Genomic DNA, 15,009 nt, shown 5'->3' with positions numbered 1-15,009 from the left:
GTTTTGGTCAAAATGTGATTGCTCATTAAATATAGTAAAATTTTTTCAATGGTGATTGGACCAAGTTTTTTCACATCAGCGAATTTTTTTATTTTTGTGCCAGTTTTGGTGTGATTTGAATGGGTAGTTTTGGCTGCCCAAAACACACACACCGCTCGCTGGCGCAGTGGTAACGTTCTTGCTTGCCATCTGGTAGACGGGAGTTCGCGCCTCGCTCAGGTTGCGAAAAGTTTCACTGACGAAGTGGGTGGTTATTGCTTCCCTCGAGCAAGGGGATGGGTGTGTGGGTGTGTGAAGGTCACAGCCTTGCCCTTACATCGGACTATATGAGCTCTCAGCTCCCTTTCGGGAGGGTAAAATGCTGACGATCACGACCATCAAGTGATCCTGACCGACCCGGTGAATTACACACACACACACACACACACACACACACACGACTAGTGCTGTAGTATATTAAAAATTATTGTCAGAATCATTTAGTTTCATTCATTTATCACTCGTATATAAAAGCCCCAATGCGCTTGCATGTGTCGATCATGGTCACCTAATAACAACTCTCTATATTGCTCAGTCTTTGGCAGCCTCCCTGTTCAGTCCCATATCCCTGAGGTCACACTCTTTGACCTGGTGTCCCAGGTCTTTTTTGGTCTTCAACTTGCAACCCTACCCTCAAAGTTCATACCTCACACTTTCTGCCACACTGATTTGTCATCCTCCATCCTCTCAACTTCCCCATACCATCTTAATCTACCCCTCTTTCATCATAGCACCAATGCACCAGCACATTCAAGTCTCATCCTTCTTCTCAACTTTTCAGTCACAATCCCGATCCCTCTCCCAGGCCATGAATTCAAGGACATGCTACACATCCATCTGATCATTGCCATTTCTGTACATTTGGGCCTACGAATATCCTCTTCATTTACTGCCCAGGTCTCACTACCATACAGCATTACAGTCCTCACACATGCCGCATGCAAGGATCTCTTAACATGGAGGGAGAGCCTTCTCAGTGTTAGGAGATGCAGTGGCTTCCTGAACTTCCTCCAACCATTCCTTACCCTAGCCACAGAGCTAGCTCCAACCCCACCTCCAGCACATAACATGTCCCCCAAATAACAAAACTTCCACACACTCAAGAGACTCTCCAGCAAGATCAGTCCTTTTCAAGCCTGGGAATCTGCAAGCTCTCCCTGACTGCACACATGAAATCAGCATTAATTTACATCCTACCTTTAATACCACTATATCTCTTATGCATCCGCATATGACAAACACTTCATAAGATGGAGTTACTTACCACACCCATTTGGCAAACTGCACATGGCCATACTCCCTCTGCTTTGATAGTACTGCCACCAGCCCTAGATATCATCACTTTTTTTTTATTGGCTTTTACTCTCAAACCTCTGTGCCCTATTCCATCTCTCCACTTCCTAAATGTTTTCTTCACCCTCCTTTCATTCTCCAGTCAACACCATGTCATCAGCATACAACATCTTCCATGGGAGTCCATTACTGAAGTCGCATGAGAGAGCTTCAAGTGTCATGACAAAGAATAAGGTGCTGAAGACTGACTCCTGGTGCACATCAACACTCACAGAAAACTCATCACTCAGATCTCCATTTTCCCCCACTGGGGTGTGAGCACCCACATACATAGCCATAACCTCTCCTAGCCCCTTCTCAACCCAAGCTTTCTCATTGTGTAGGTCACCATCTCCCTAGGGACTTTGTCAAAGGCCTTCTCCAAATAACAAAGTACAGCTTCAGTTCTTTCCTACATACTGTACTTTGTTTTTCCTTAAGCAGTCAGACAGTGAATATGACATTAGTGGTCCCTCTGCTTGGCATAAACCCAAAATACATCTTAAACTACTTTAATTTGTGATGGTTTACCCACCTGTGGAAAAACGAAGCTGGCAAAGTCAAATACTGCAAAAGATGAGGGCTTACTGTATTCAAGTTGTAGTGTGGCCCAGTTCCATCATATTAGGGGGGGGGATCCTGCATATAATCTGCCAGCATCGCTAACAGTCCATAACCTTTGCAGCTTGAAGACCAGAATGCCCACCTTCGGGAGCAGAATGCTAAATGCAATGTCCAGCTGGAGCTCCTGCGAGGCCGCCTGGCACACCTCTCCACCATGCACACTGAACGTGACCGTGACACTGAGGTCAGCTCACAGACACCTAAAGTTTGTTTAGTAGGTTGTAGCTTTCATATACAGGTGCTGTATAGTCAGTTCTTTTTATATTTATGTCAGGGATATACAAGTATTCCAAAATAATGTATCACTTTTTTTTCCTGCATCCAGGACTGCAAAATGTGGAAAGTTGGTAAATCACCTTGATGGGTAGCAGTGAAGCTTTTATAGACAATTTTTTGGCAGTAGCCTATATTTGTGAATATAAATGCAAAAAAAGGCATTAAAAAGGCAACATGTAATGAAGACGTACTGTATTAGGACGTGATGCACTACTGTTCAGTACAGAATATTTCAGAGGGCAGGATATACTGAAGTATTTGCAGGGCATTTTCTAAAACTAAGTATTTGTTATATTCTATACAACATGGTTGGTTGAGTTCTTGAATATTATTAGCTTTCCAGGGCCAGGATGTTTCTCTCGGCAGAATAAGATTGACCAGAAATACAGTATCCAAAATACAATCCTTATGTTTCCCAGCTGCCCTCACAGGGTTTATTGAGAGGTATTAGTCCCTTGGGGACAGAATTTTTTCTCCAAGCGGAGCACAGTTATCAGGTAGCAGCTAGAATAAAGTCTTCATGTTTGTACTATCCTCAGGGGTTTGACATACTGCACTGTGGAATCCTGATCACCTTGGCAGAGTTGTTTAGCTATCACTTGATTTTACATTAGGCATTCACTTTCTTTTTCCAAACTTTACTTATAATACAATATTATAATGTTTGAAGTGATTGTAAATCAGGACAGTATTGAAAACTGAATGTGAGTTAACATTATAATTCATATACTATACTGGACAGTTTTTCCAGCCACAAATTATTACATGGTAACCATGTAACCAGCGCTATATGACTTTGTCTCCAACATTCCTGTGCTCATTTTGGGTATGATTACAGTGGACAGTCACCTTGATGTTGTAGCTAGTGTTCCTTTACTCATTTGGAATATGGTTGTGACCTTGTAGTAGTTTTCAAAAATTATATTTCAATTTTCATCTACATATACATAAACAGCTACTTGATTGCAGATGAAATTAATTCCCTCAGTTAGTAGAAATGTGAGTCTGGAAACCAGCGTTTAAATAAAACAGCAGTTACCCACAGTGCCAGGTACAGTTCATGAAAGCACAGACATTGCTTCAAATTGTCTTCCTTCTTAAATTGTGAACTTAGGCACATCAGTGTATGAATCCAGATCATTCATCATTGAGGGATGTATGGCCACACTCCAGTAGCTGGAGTTCTTGCATTCTTCATGTTCATGATGTTCTTAAGAGATGTTTTTACTACACTGCAGCTGGTAATACTGGCATCAGAGAGCGAACTGTGCAATTTCCAGAAGTTACTGTACCCTCTGTCAGGACCTAGATGTATACAGTATTGGTATGGGAGTCTGGAGAAAAATGTGTCTGGTTCAGATAGATCCTAGAGCTTCTGGAGAGCACACATCGCCTGCATTTCCAGCACTTGGAGTTTCTAGAGAGCCTGCCTTGCTAGCTTCTCTGTCATCATCTGCATCTGCTCAATTTCTACCCATCATAGTATTTCCACTCAAGTAAGCATGGACAAGCTAAAAGCTCTACTAGGAAATTGAAACCTTTTGTGAAAATAAGTGCAGTTACAAAAGCAAGTACTGTATGATGTGAAAATGGACTAATTTGTGACTGAAGATGCTGTTCCCTATAAAATATGTTGTGAAACCCTATTGACCAAGACAGTTTTGAAACAGAACCCATTAGTTATTTTCTGTGGCTGTTTGGATGATTGTGTCAACATAACAGACAGCCAACACTAACCTAATAATGAGTGATGGACAGCTGTGCAACATGCCAATGCCATGAAAGAAAAGCAGCTAAGCTGGATACATACTGTGTGTGAGGATAATTTCTGTCTCATAACTTTGAAGCGGTCTTCATCAGAATCACTTGCAGTGCATTGGGAAGAAAGCTGCACCAAAACACAAAGTGTTGGTTTTCTGTCAAAATAATGTAGAGTTATGTTGTACCATGTTCATCAGAATATTCCATCCATCCATCATCCAATCCTACATTGCCCCATGAGGAGCGTAGGAGCTCAGAGCTAGGCAAGTTGGTCCTGACATTTAAGATGAGAGTGACCTGTCTCACTCATCCCTGAGTGGTATTACGTGAGCAATAAACCCCAACCACCCCTTGGACATAAACCTTCACTGGCTCAGTCCGATTGGAGCACCTTAATTACCCGCTAAACCACCAGGTGCCATAATTTGGTAATATGGTTACCACCCAGCTAAGTAAATGGTTTCTTGGTGTACTGGAAACCATTTGGCATATCAGTCAGTGTAGAGTCACCCACAGGCAGAAGGAAGAGGAAAGCATGAAGGAAAGAAAGACAGAAGAGGGAGTGTAAATTCGGCAGTAGGACCAGGAAAGAATAAAGGAAAGAAAGACAGAAGAGTATGGAAGGAAAGAAGGATGGAGGAGAGGAAAGGGTAGACACCTGAGAGCAGCACTACATCGAATGAGTGGATGATGAGCACCCCCATTTCTATTATATTCACTTTGTTGTTTACTCTTATCATATATCACATGGACATGGAAAGCTTAAGCTTTACAGGAGTATGACATTCCCTTTACTTCATTTTTGGAACTTTTGTGTCTCACAGTCAGGTAGTGGCTAATGTAAAAATGAATGAGTTTTAGAAGATGGAAAATGTGAGTGCATTTAAGTATGTGGACACTGTGATGAGTAAAGATGGAAGTTTGGAGGGTGAAGTGCTTGAAATGGCACAGCAGGTACGAAAGGTTGCTGGTTCATTGAAAGCAGTGGTAACAAAATAGGGAAGTGAACATGGAAGAAAAAAAGCCACTATGATAGTATGGTGATGCCCACTCTAACTTATGGAAGCAAAGCTCGGACCTTGTTAGAAGGGCACACGTCAGGAGTGAGGGTAGTGGAAATGAGTTATCTGAGAGGAGCATGTGGAGTTACATGGAGAGACAGACTGATAAATGTGGAAGTGTAAGAGCATTGTGGTGTGAATGTGGGTGTGATAGAAAGCACTAGGAGAAATACATTGAGGTGGTTTGGCCACGTGGAGAGGATGAAGAGTGAGAAACTAACAAGGAGAGTGTATGAGAGTGAAGTGGAAGGTGGGGAGAAGTAGGGGGAGCCTGAGGATGAGATGGAGGGATGGAGTGGAGAGGTACATGAGAGAGGGATGGGTAAGTTTGGGAGAAGACAGCAAAATGGCGGGGGGCAGGATGACATGGAGGTGATTTGCTTGTGGCCTTCCCTTACAGAGGTGATTTGTTTGTGGCCTTTTACAGGATTAGGGCATTTGGCTATTGATAGATTTTCATGACCTTGTTCCCATGAGTAGACAAAATGGATAGGATCCAGAAACAGGAAGGGATATCTAAAAGTAGGAGAACTGTCAACAGAGTGCTTAATGAAATGGGTTCTATACCCATTGTCTCATAATTTTGGCCTCTGGAATTCTTGGCCCCACTACACAGGCAAAGAGCATCCAAACCATGTGCTGTAGTAAATGAGGTTTTATCAGATTAGGTCTTTAACTGAATGAAGATGATCATAAATATTTTAAAACAACATAGTTTTTAAAAAGTTAATGTATGTTCATAGAATTCCTGGCTAAACAGCATGGAAGACTGCTCAGTCAGTTGTGGGTAAATAGCTACTGCAGAAAAAATATTTGACAAGCTGTCTCGGTAGTCTGAATTCTGCTTTAATAAAAACTATAGTAAAAAGATGTACAGTGCCGTACTGTGCAGCACTTTGTACTTTATTCCAGCAAACACCAGACAATTTTATACAATTTATGTGATACCCCTCTGGATGAAGGAGTTCATATAAACAGTGTCTGTTAACTGCAACACCATGAAGATGCACTACCTTCTTATATTCTGTTTGATGCCAGATAGGGGAATTATCAGCATGCCTTAAGAGTGTAGAATATGCAGTGAAATAGAAGGCAAACATTGTCGCAGACTGTGTTTATCCCCATTGAAGTCAAAGCCATGCTTTAGATCTACCTAGCCTGTTTGAGTGTGGAAAAGAGGGTTATGATGATGATTTTATTGCTGTTTGAATTATTAGCAATGATTTCTGCTTTGCGGTTGTTCATTATTCTACCACGTGTGTAAGATTTTCACTGCAGCTACATTATGATTTCATTTTGCTGAGTACATAGTTTTCATCAGTATATGTTGTACAACTTAGTGTGGTAGGCAAGGTATACTGCAACAAACTCGGAATAGTGTTTTTTTGGTAGCATACCTACAAACTGAACTTTGATATGGCACTTAGTTATCCCCAAAAAAACATGATCTCATACTGTATTTTTGTGTGCCATAGTATTTTTCCAGGCATTTGTGTGATGAACAGCTGCTCTTTTAAGTTTCACCAGTGTACAGCATTATGTATGATGGTGTATTGGTATCTCTTTTTTTTGTATACAGTATTCTTGCTATATACAGTACACTAGAGTAATAAGGTCAAGCTACCAAATTCCATTTTGCATGCTTCCAAATGTAGGAGGAGCCCAAGGCTAAGCTACCATTAGTCCAGGATATTTAAGGGTAGGAAACCACTCAACACCCCTGGTAGTATCTACAGTACTTCACATGATAGAAAAAGCTCTGGCCACCCCATGGACTTGAACCTTAGCGCCTAGGTCACAGTGCAATCTGACTAGAATGCTCTACCAATTGTGCCACCAGGCAAAGCCTTTTAACCCGCCCTGTCCTGACCGATTTTCCACCACTGACTCCCCCCAATCCCGACCAGTTTTGAAGAAAAAAAATTTTGGCTCAACCCACCGCTTTTGGGGAGAAACAAAAAAAATTCAGTGAGAAATTGCTATCCTGAGGTTTAAAATACTCGATACAGGTAGCAGTACTCCTTACCTTACTGGGTTTTCTATCAGGCTGGCTCCAAAGAAAACGAGTTCTGTGGGAGGGTAACTATTCCACACCACTCATAAACAGTATTTATTTATTTTTTTGGTACGAATTTATATGTAGTACAAGAGTATATTGGTTTTCAAACAGTAATATAGGCAATATAAGCATTGTTTCACTCACTAACACATCAGCATACCTGACCTTTTTTGGTGACATTACCTGAACATCATTTCTGACTGTTTCTCCTCTAATGCTACGTAAACTTTGTCCTCGACATTGTCATCGATTGGGGAGTCACTCTGGCCCTGAATGTCTTCAGTGACCAAGTCACTGGTAACAGGGAAATTGCCGAGACAATGGCGTGCGGGGGGGGGGAGGTCATGCGGGGTAAGGCATTGTCCCTGCCTGGCATCTTGTAGAGGAAGGTGTCCCGTGTACAGTATAAGTACCAAAAATCACGCGCAAAAATTGAAAATTGCGCAAATTATGAACCTTGCAATTGCGCAACGTACTGGTACGTCGATGGGTCTAGCTCTGACAAAACGTTGTGATGTACTCATACGTCGATGGGACTATCAATCTATCTATCTATTGCCAGACGCCATAATCCCGTATGGGGTGGCCATTTGACTCTGAGTTATTTGTTTTACAGGGAGGGGCACTAACCCTCCACCAACCCGCTTGACACGTAGGGAGCACGTATGGTTTGGTTATATGGTTACCACCCAGCGTTGTAAATGGTTTCTTGGCTTACAGGAAACCATGTGGCTTGTCACTCAATGTAAAGCCACTTGTAAAGGAAAGAAAAGCAATAAGTAGTGACAGAAAAAATGGGAGAAATAGGAAGAGAGGAGGGTAGGCACAGAAAAAGAATGATAAAGGCTAAGGAAGAAGTAGGCAGCACTACATCAAGTGAGTGGATGATGGTCGCCACCACTTACCACTATGTGACGCCTCGGGTTAATCATACGCTAGTATTTATATTTTATTGTTAGTGTTATGTAAATTGAAGTTATATACTATCGCAAATGCTATACTTTGGCCACAAGGAGAGGATGGAGAGTGAGAGATTGACAAGGAGAGTGTATGTGAGTGAGGTGGAGGGGGGGATGGGGGATGGGGAGGCCAAGGATGAGATAGAGGGATGGAGTGGAGAGGTATATGAGAGAGGGGGATGTGAGCTGGGAGCAGGGCAGTGAAATGGTGGGGGACAGGGCGACATGGAGGCAATTTGTTTGTGGCCACCCCTTACGGGATTAAGACACCTGGCGGTAGATAGTAAATGCTATTCTTTGACTTTATTGTACACATTATGTGTCCTTTATTATCATGTCAGGTTTATCTATATTGATTGATTGATATACTGTATTTGCAGTCCAAACAGTATTTCTGATGCAATACTTGCCTGGCAAGCAAGAAGCTATTCATCCAGAAGACTGTCATACATTTTTTCCTTCAAATCCAGTTTTTCATAGTGTTGAGATATTTTCTTTTGAACATTTTCTTGTTTATATCATAAGTAAGCAGTTTTCTTTATGCACATTTACTGCATGATGATAATTTGGAGAATGTGGAAAAAAGTAGAATTTGATTAATTTGTGCTGTCCATAATTCAAGCACAGGGTGTAGTAAGCAGGAGTGCCTCTAAAAGTTTTCTTGATGGAAGAATAGAATTATTATCTTTTATTGGCCATGTGGAGAGGATGGAGGGTGAAAGACTGACGAAGAGAGTGTATGTGAGTGAGGTGGAGGGGGGAAGAGGGAGGAGGAGGCCGAGGATGAGATGGAGGGATGGGGTGGAGAGGTATATGAGAGAGGTGGGTGTGAGTTGGGAGCAGGGCAGTGAAATGGCGGGGAACAGGGCGACTTGGAGGCGATTTGTTTGTGGCCACCCCAAACGGGATTGAGGCGTCTGGCAATAGATAGATAGATAAATCTTTTATTTTCATATTTACAGGGATATAGTGTTAACTTTTTGTACAAATCATAGAATTGTAGTACAGTACTGCGCAGCTGTATAATGTATATCCAGTATGGGACCATACTGTCATGAGATATGAGTGAGTTTTATACTGGTCTCATGCATGATTGATCCAGTAGTACCATTGATGGCAAATTATGTGGGTTGCTTATAGTACTACACTTAAAAGTTGAATGTGTGTATCATTGGTGCTGTTGTTGTTGATCATCCCCAACCTGTCTAGCTGAGCAGACTCATCAGCTGCAGGCAAGCATCCACCCCTGTAGGGGCATCCCGTGCAGTAGACTGATGAGCCCTTCTGGATGACAATGCCTCATCATAGTGAGGTGTGGGGAATGGTGTGGAGGTTTAGTTCCTGGATGGATGCTGCATTTGCATCTCTCCACCCATTTACAGTAATAGGGGCACTATAGCAGGCAGCACTTCACCCCGCAGTTTGGCCATATGGTTACCACTGGGCATTGTAGATGGTTTCCTTGGTTACAGAACACCATTAGGCTTGTCACACAGTGCAGATCCACTGGAAGTGGAAAGAAGAGTAGTAAAAATTATGGGAAGGAAAGGGAAAAGGGAAAAATAGGAGAGGAGGGCAGATATGTAGAAAGATATTAGAATGAGGAAAGCAGAAGTAGATAGCACAACATCAAATGATTGGGTGATGGTTGCCACTACATACCACATGAGTGTACAGTGGGAGTACAAATATGATAAATATTGTTTAATGTAGACTGATTCATAATTTTTGTGGAGTACAGTGAGTCCATTTGAGTTCTGTCTGTTGTAAATATGCCAATTGCAGGAAGAGAAGGCATCTGATGAAGTATAGTAATGGGTTGATCTGACCCCAAAACCAATTTGCCTCCAGGTTGTTCTGGTTAGGTTAGATTAGGGTAGGTTATGGTAGTGAATGGATCTTGAATTTGGCTGTCTTTTGTTTTTTGTTCTGTTTTTTTTTCTTGGAAGGAACTGTTGTGCGGGCTCAGCCTTTGGTTCCTTCTTCCTCGCATAAAAAAAAAAAATTAAGGTAGTTTAGGTTAAGGTAAATTTAAGTCAGATCAGAAATGACTTGGGGGATGAGGTGGCTATGGACAAATTTGGTAGGACCAGGTTGACCAGAGAACTTAAAGAAGAGAGCACTGAAACACTGATTAAGGCTGTGTGGCAGATATGCCGAATTCCTTAATTGTAAAACACTGACACAGCAAAACCTAATGATCTGCTGAATGGCTGTTGAAGCTGTCTTATTGAGCTCTTGTTAGCTGATTCTCTGTTATAAGATTATCAAGGAAAAAATGAGCATATCGCACTTTCCTCCTGTTTGAATGGATTGAACAGAGGTGAATGATAGAAGGTAAAGACAGTTTATATTGCTTTTCTTTTCCACTTGATATATAGGCCTATATGAGGTTAAAATGAGGTATACAGTTCAAGGTTTTGGGAACAGTTATTATTGTTATATATTATGCATGTATATTAATTTAGGTAATTTCTTGTTTACTTTATTGTTGTTTGTAAATTTTTTTATTACTACATGTTTATCATTATACTGTACTTTTGTCAGTATGTTTGTGTATAATATGAAGGTGTCTTCCTGTATATGTGGGTATAGGGATAAAATAAAACATCCCATATCTTCCCTGCTTCTCATAACAGGTGGCTGAAAGAGGTGGGAGTAGGCATAAAGACACCCTTTGGTATTGGTGTAGGGATGTTGTGACCTCACCACCCAGCATTGGTATTGCAAGTAGCCTCATATTGCCCATGGCTTAGGAATAGTCAAAAACTGAACTGTACTTGAGACTTACTGAATTCCCCTCCAGATTTGTATAACTGAAAAGAACACAGCCTTTCATAAGATTTCTCCCTTCTCATTTCAGTATACAGTAGGCAGTTGAGTTAGGTGGATAGATGATTATAGTTTATTATTATTTTGTTTTTTTCAAGACATTCTTTATTGTTATTCCTGTTCTACTTGAAATATTTGTGTGCCATTTAAGTAATTGAAGCCTGTGGAAGGTATTTATTTATTTGTTTATTTATTTTTAATTTATTATTATTATTATTATTTAGTCTGGTTCACCTCCTTCCCCTTGGCCTCTTTGAAGATGCAGGTCATGTGACAGTGGTATAACTTTTTTCAGACTTTTGCCCTCTATTTTAGGTGTGGCACTTTCAACCTTTTTTCTCCACTGGATGCTTTTTCCATATTTGTTTATTATAGTACTCGTGCTGTCTGCCTCTTTTTGTACTGTAATAACAGGAAGAGACTTAGCATAAACAATACTGATATAATATTGTAACTGGCATGTGAATGATGTGAATTACGTTTAATTCACCATACATGCGGACTGATTTTGTAGTTCATGTACTGCTTTAAGAGTATGTAACTGGTCGTTAGCTGCAAATAATGAGGAAGGATTAAATAGTCCCAGTCACCAAATGGTTATGTCATAGTTTTCAAGAGAGCTGTTCTTTACAGATTATAAGTAACAGGAACAGTTAGATCAGATATCCCCTGTAGGAAATAAGGAGGTCCTGATTATATTGTGACATATTGTTGGTGAAAGCTGTCTTAGCCTTATGTCATTGATTTTTTTTGGCCTGGAGGTAGGTTAATAGCTTCATATAGAGTTATCTCTAGCCAAAACACAGTTAGGTGTAGTATGTTTGAATGGTGACCTATTAATTGCTGTGAGTCTAGGTTGTAGAAATACATGTACAGTTCATCTTTATATGATATGGCAGTACACTTGATTTTAGTATATTGTTTAATATTTAACACTAACATAGAAATAATCCACTCTTATTCCCCATCCCTCCCCGTCAGTGGATAGAGGTAAACTTGTACACTTGTTTGATGTAAACATTGATACCCCCCACGTGTCACACAGACTTATCTTCACTCCACTCTCAATTCTCCATTCCAGAGGTTATGGAAAAGGAGATCGCTAAGTCTGCCTAAGGTATGGAGGTGCTGTCTGCTTGTGGGATTGTGGTCTGCTTGGCTAGGTGGGAGGGAAGAATGGCTAATGATGACAGATTAAGGGAGAGCAGTTGTGCCCAGTTGATTTGGTGTGAATAGATAAAGAGAAACGTCATAAGATTAGGAGACCTTTCATAAGGGGTAATTCAATAACTTGATTTCCTCTAGACACCAAAGGGCTTGGTAATGTAATTTATGACTCTAGTATTCAGTATAAGCATATAGATGACTGCTGTATATAACTGACTAGCATTAAATCTCATATTTATATAATGCATAGTTATGGAAACATGAACTTTGCATAATACTGAAATAGTGACAGATTCTTTTATGCAGATAATTAACAGAAAAATCATATTTGAATTTGATTCTCTTTTGAATGTTTTAATCATAAAAGTTGCAATAGAAGTTGCACTTTTGTGTTAATGCCACAAAAGTGAATCTGTATGATTTGACTTGTCATTGGTTACCTGTAAATTTGAAATATCACAGCCAGGCCTCAATCTGGTTTGTCTTGCTGAAGGCTTACATGTTTTTACACTCATCAAGTCATTCCTTGGAAAGCTGTCAGATGCTGTGCAAGGTAATTTATTACTTTACAATACTGCACTGCATTTTGAAGTTTCCTGGCAGTAATTTATAACCCTACATTATTTGGAGTTGAGACACATTGCATCATTGTTTTGCCAGTAGTCATTATTTTCCAAGGAATGATGAGAATGGTTCACACCCTCACTTGGCACCCACATTTGCTTGACACTTAACACCCTGTAGCTTCCTGCTGACTGATTTTTTTTTTTTTTTACTTTTTTTTTTTTTTTGAGGGGGAGGTGGGGGGACTTACTGCTTGACTCAACAGTTAAAGGCTAATATTAACATATTTCACCTTTATGTTACAAGACATGCCATCATTACCAGTGATTGTGGAACCATCATTAAATGGGGAATATATTGATTACTTATTGAATTTATTTAACCCCTTCAACCTATGTGTGTCATTTATGATTTGTTCTTGCTGCAGCTGGAACATACACTATAATTCAGCTTAGGAGAGCACCCAAGGACATTAATGAAGGAGTTAACGAAAACTGTATCTAATTCCTCCAGTTCAACAAGTCTCATCTAAGCTGAATAAAATTGTCATTTTGCAGCAGAAGTAAAGCAAAACTTAAGTCTTCAGGAGGAAGGGGTTAACAGAAACAGATTTATTATTTACTTCAGGGTTCTAGCATGATTAATTATCAGACACAAATTTTTTATTGTGAGAGTACAACTAACTCTCTCAAACTCTGCGCTTAGCATGGCTGCCAATGTGTGCTGTGATGCTTGACTGATGATTGTGAATATGCAGTTGTTTATGATATCAGGCAATTGTTGCTGATTGCAGCCAGTTGTGGTCATTCATCAAGGAAAACTACTGTTTAAATTGCTTTCATTTAATGGTAGTAGAAATGGACTTGATACTGCTGTCAGATATTTTTCTTCAAGCAAGTTTTATGTATGTGTGTATGTACACATACTGTATTTGCAAAACTTGAAGGTTATGGTTCTGAATCTCTTCCATTTTAGAATGCTTGGATCATATCAATAGTCACAGTATTGAGGACAGGTGATGACTGCTGTTGCTGAGACATGTGCATGGAAATCACTTGTGACATTGGACAAGTGTTTATAGATATATTCTTACTTTACCAGACCTTTCAGACTTTATTAGCCCAAGAGACATATCAAGTCTAGTTTTAGTTTTGTCTGTGAATTTGTATGATTTTTTAGAGAAAGTTATATTGGCAGGATTATGCATTTTTAGTAGCAAAATAACACTTTGTTTCCACAGCTTACACATTTTTAGTAACCTAGATTTAAAAAGTTTTCATCATGCATTATGTATTTTTTTTATACTGTGACATGTTTATGAACCAAGTAATTGATATTACATGGAGTGCTGTATATAATTTTATCATTTTATGTATTGTTGACAGTTTTCAAGTACCGTTCCTTTTTATTGTGCATTCTGGTACAGAGCAGGATCAATGTTTATGTAAGATCAGCACTTCACTGTATTACAGTGTGTTTCCATTAAATTTGGGTATTAAAGGTTGAGGGCACAATTTTTATTTTGTGATTGGAATTTCCATTTTTGTTTCATTTTGTTTTATTTGATTAACCCTCTCCACCAGTAGTGCAGTTTTGATATGTAGCATTTGGACTGGTAAACACCACTTCTGTCACATTCTGTCTGGACTAGTGTATGACATTGTACTGATACTGTAGTGATCTGCAGTACCATGTATACTGTATTTTATGGTGTACAGTATTATGTGACCTGTTTTGTAATAGGTTTAGACTTTCTGCAGCTGAAATATTTACCCTCTTGTTCCAGATTTTACTTGCTCTTCTTTCATCATGTTGTCTCTGTAAATGTGCCCTTTTTTGTGTGTGTTTTTATAATTTTATGCAGCTTTAAGTACAAACTTTCATTGTCAGCTCTTTATCCTATCCCCCCATTTTCTTCAGTGTACCCGTTATCTGCTTCTTGCCTTCTACCATCAGACTGTTGATCAGCCACTGTCACTACCTGATCTCCATCTTTCACCCTTTCTTATAGTTGCTGTCCATGTTACTTTATGGTTTGACAAACCCCTTTAACCCAACAACTGCGACATATATCATGAGCTGTTCCTAGGAGAACTGTGACATAAATCATGTGTCCATCACATGTGAGTCAAGTTAAAAGTTGAATTTTCAGTGTTGTGCCTAGGCACTTGCTGTTGCTAAACTGAAGTATATGTTGCTCTGGCAATATGCAAACCCATATGAGTATTTCAGCATGCCATCTTCATTCTCATATCCATTAAACTGTTCTTTCATAATTTAATTATATATATATATATATATATATATATATATATATATATATATATGTACACAC

The 15,009-nt window shown here is 39.7% G+C and overlaps 1 protein-coding gene across 1 annotated transcript in view; it reads left to right on the top strand.

The window, feature by feature from the left end:
- LOC145405833 (uncharacterized protein CG43867) overlaps positions 1–15,009 on the top strand; it is a 329,511-nt gene that overhangs the window by 162,173 nt on the left and 152,329 nt on the right. The window contains exons 4-5 of the mRNA XM_080277076.1: positions 2,057–2,179; positions 12,025–12,060. Of these exons, the coding sequence (XP_080133202.1) occupies positions 2,057–2,179; positions 12,025–12,060 (159 nt within the window). The remainder of the gene's footprint in view (positions 1–2,056; positions 2,180–12,024; positions 12,061–15,009) is intronic.

The sequence above is a fragment of the Coenobita brevimanus genome, chromosome 68, assembly GCF_032717465.1.
Source record: "Coenobita brevimanus isolate Jiangsu-jjx chromosome 68, ASM3271746v2, whole genome shotgun sequence".
In the NCBI taxonomy this organism is placed as follows: Eukaryota; Metazoa; Arthropoda; class Malacostraca; order Decapoda; family Coenobitidae; genus Coenobita; species Coenobita brevimanus.
The sequence above is the reverse complement of the archived record's forward strand: the minus strand, read 5'-3'. Positions and strand labels throughout refer to the sequence as shown.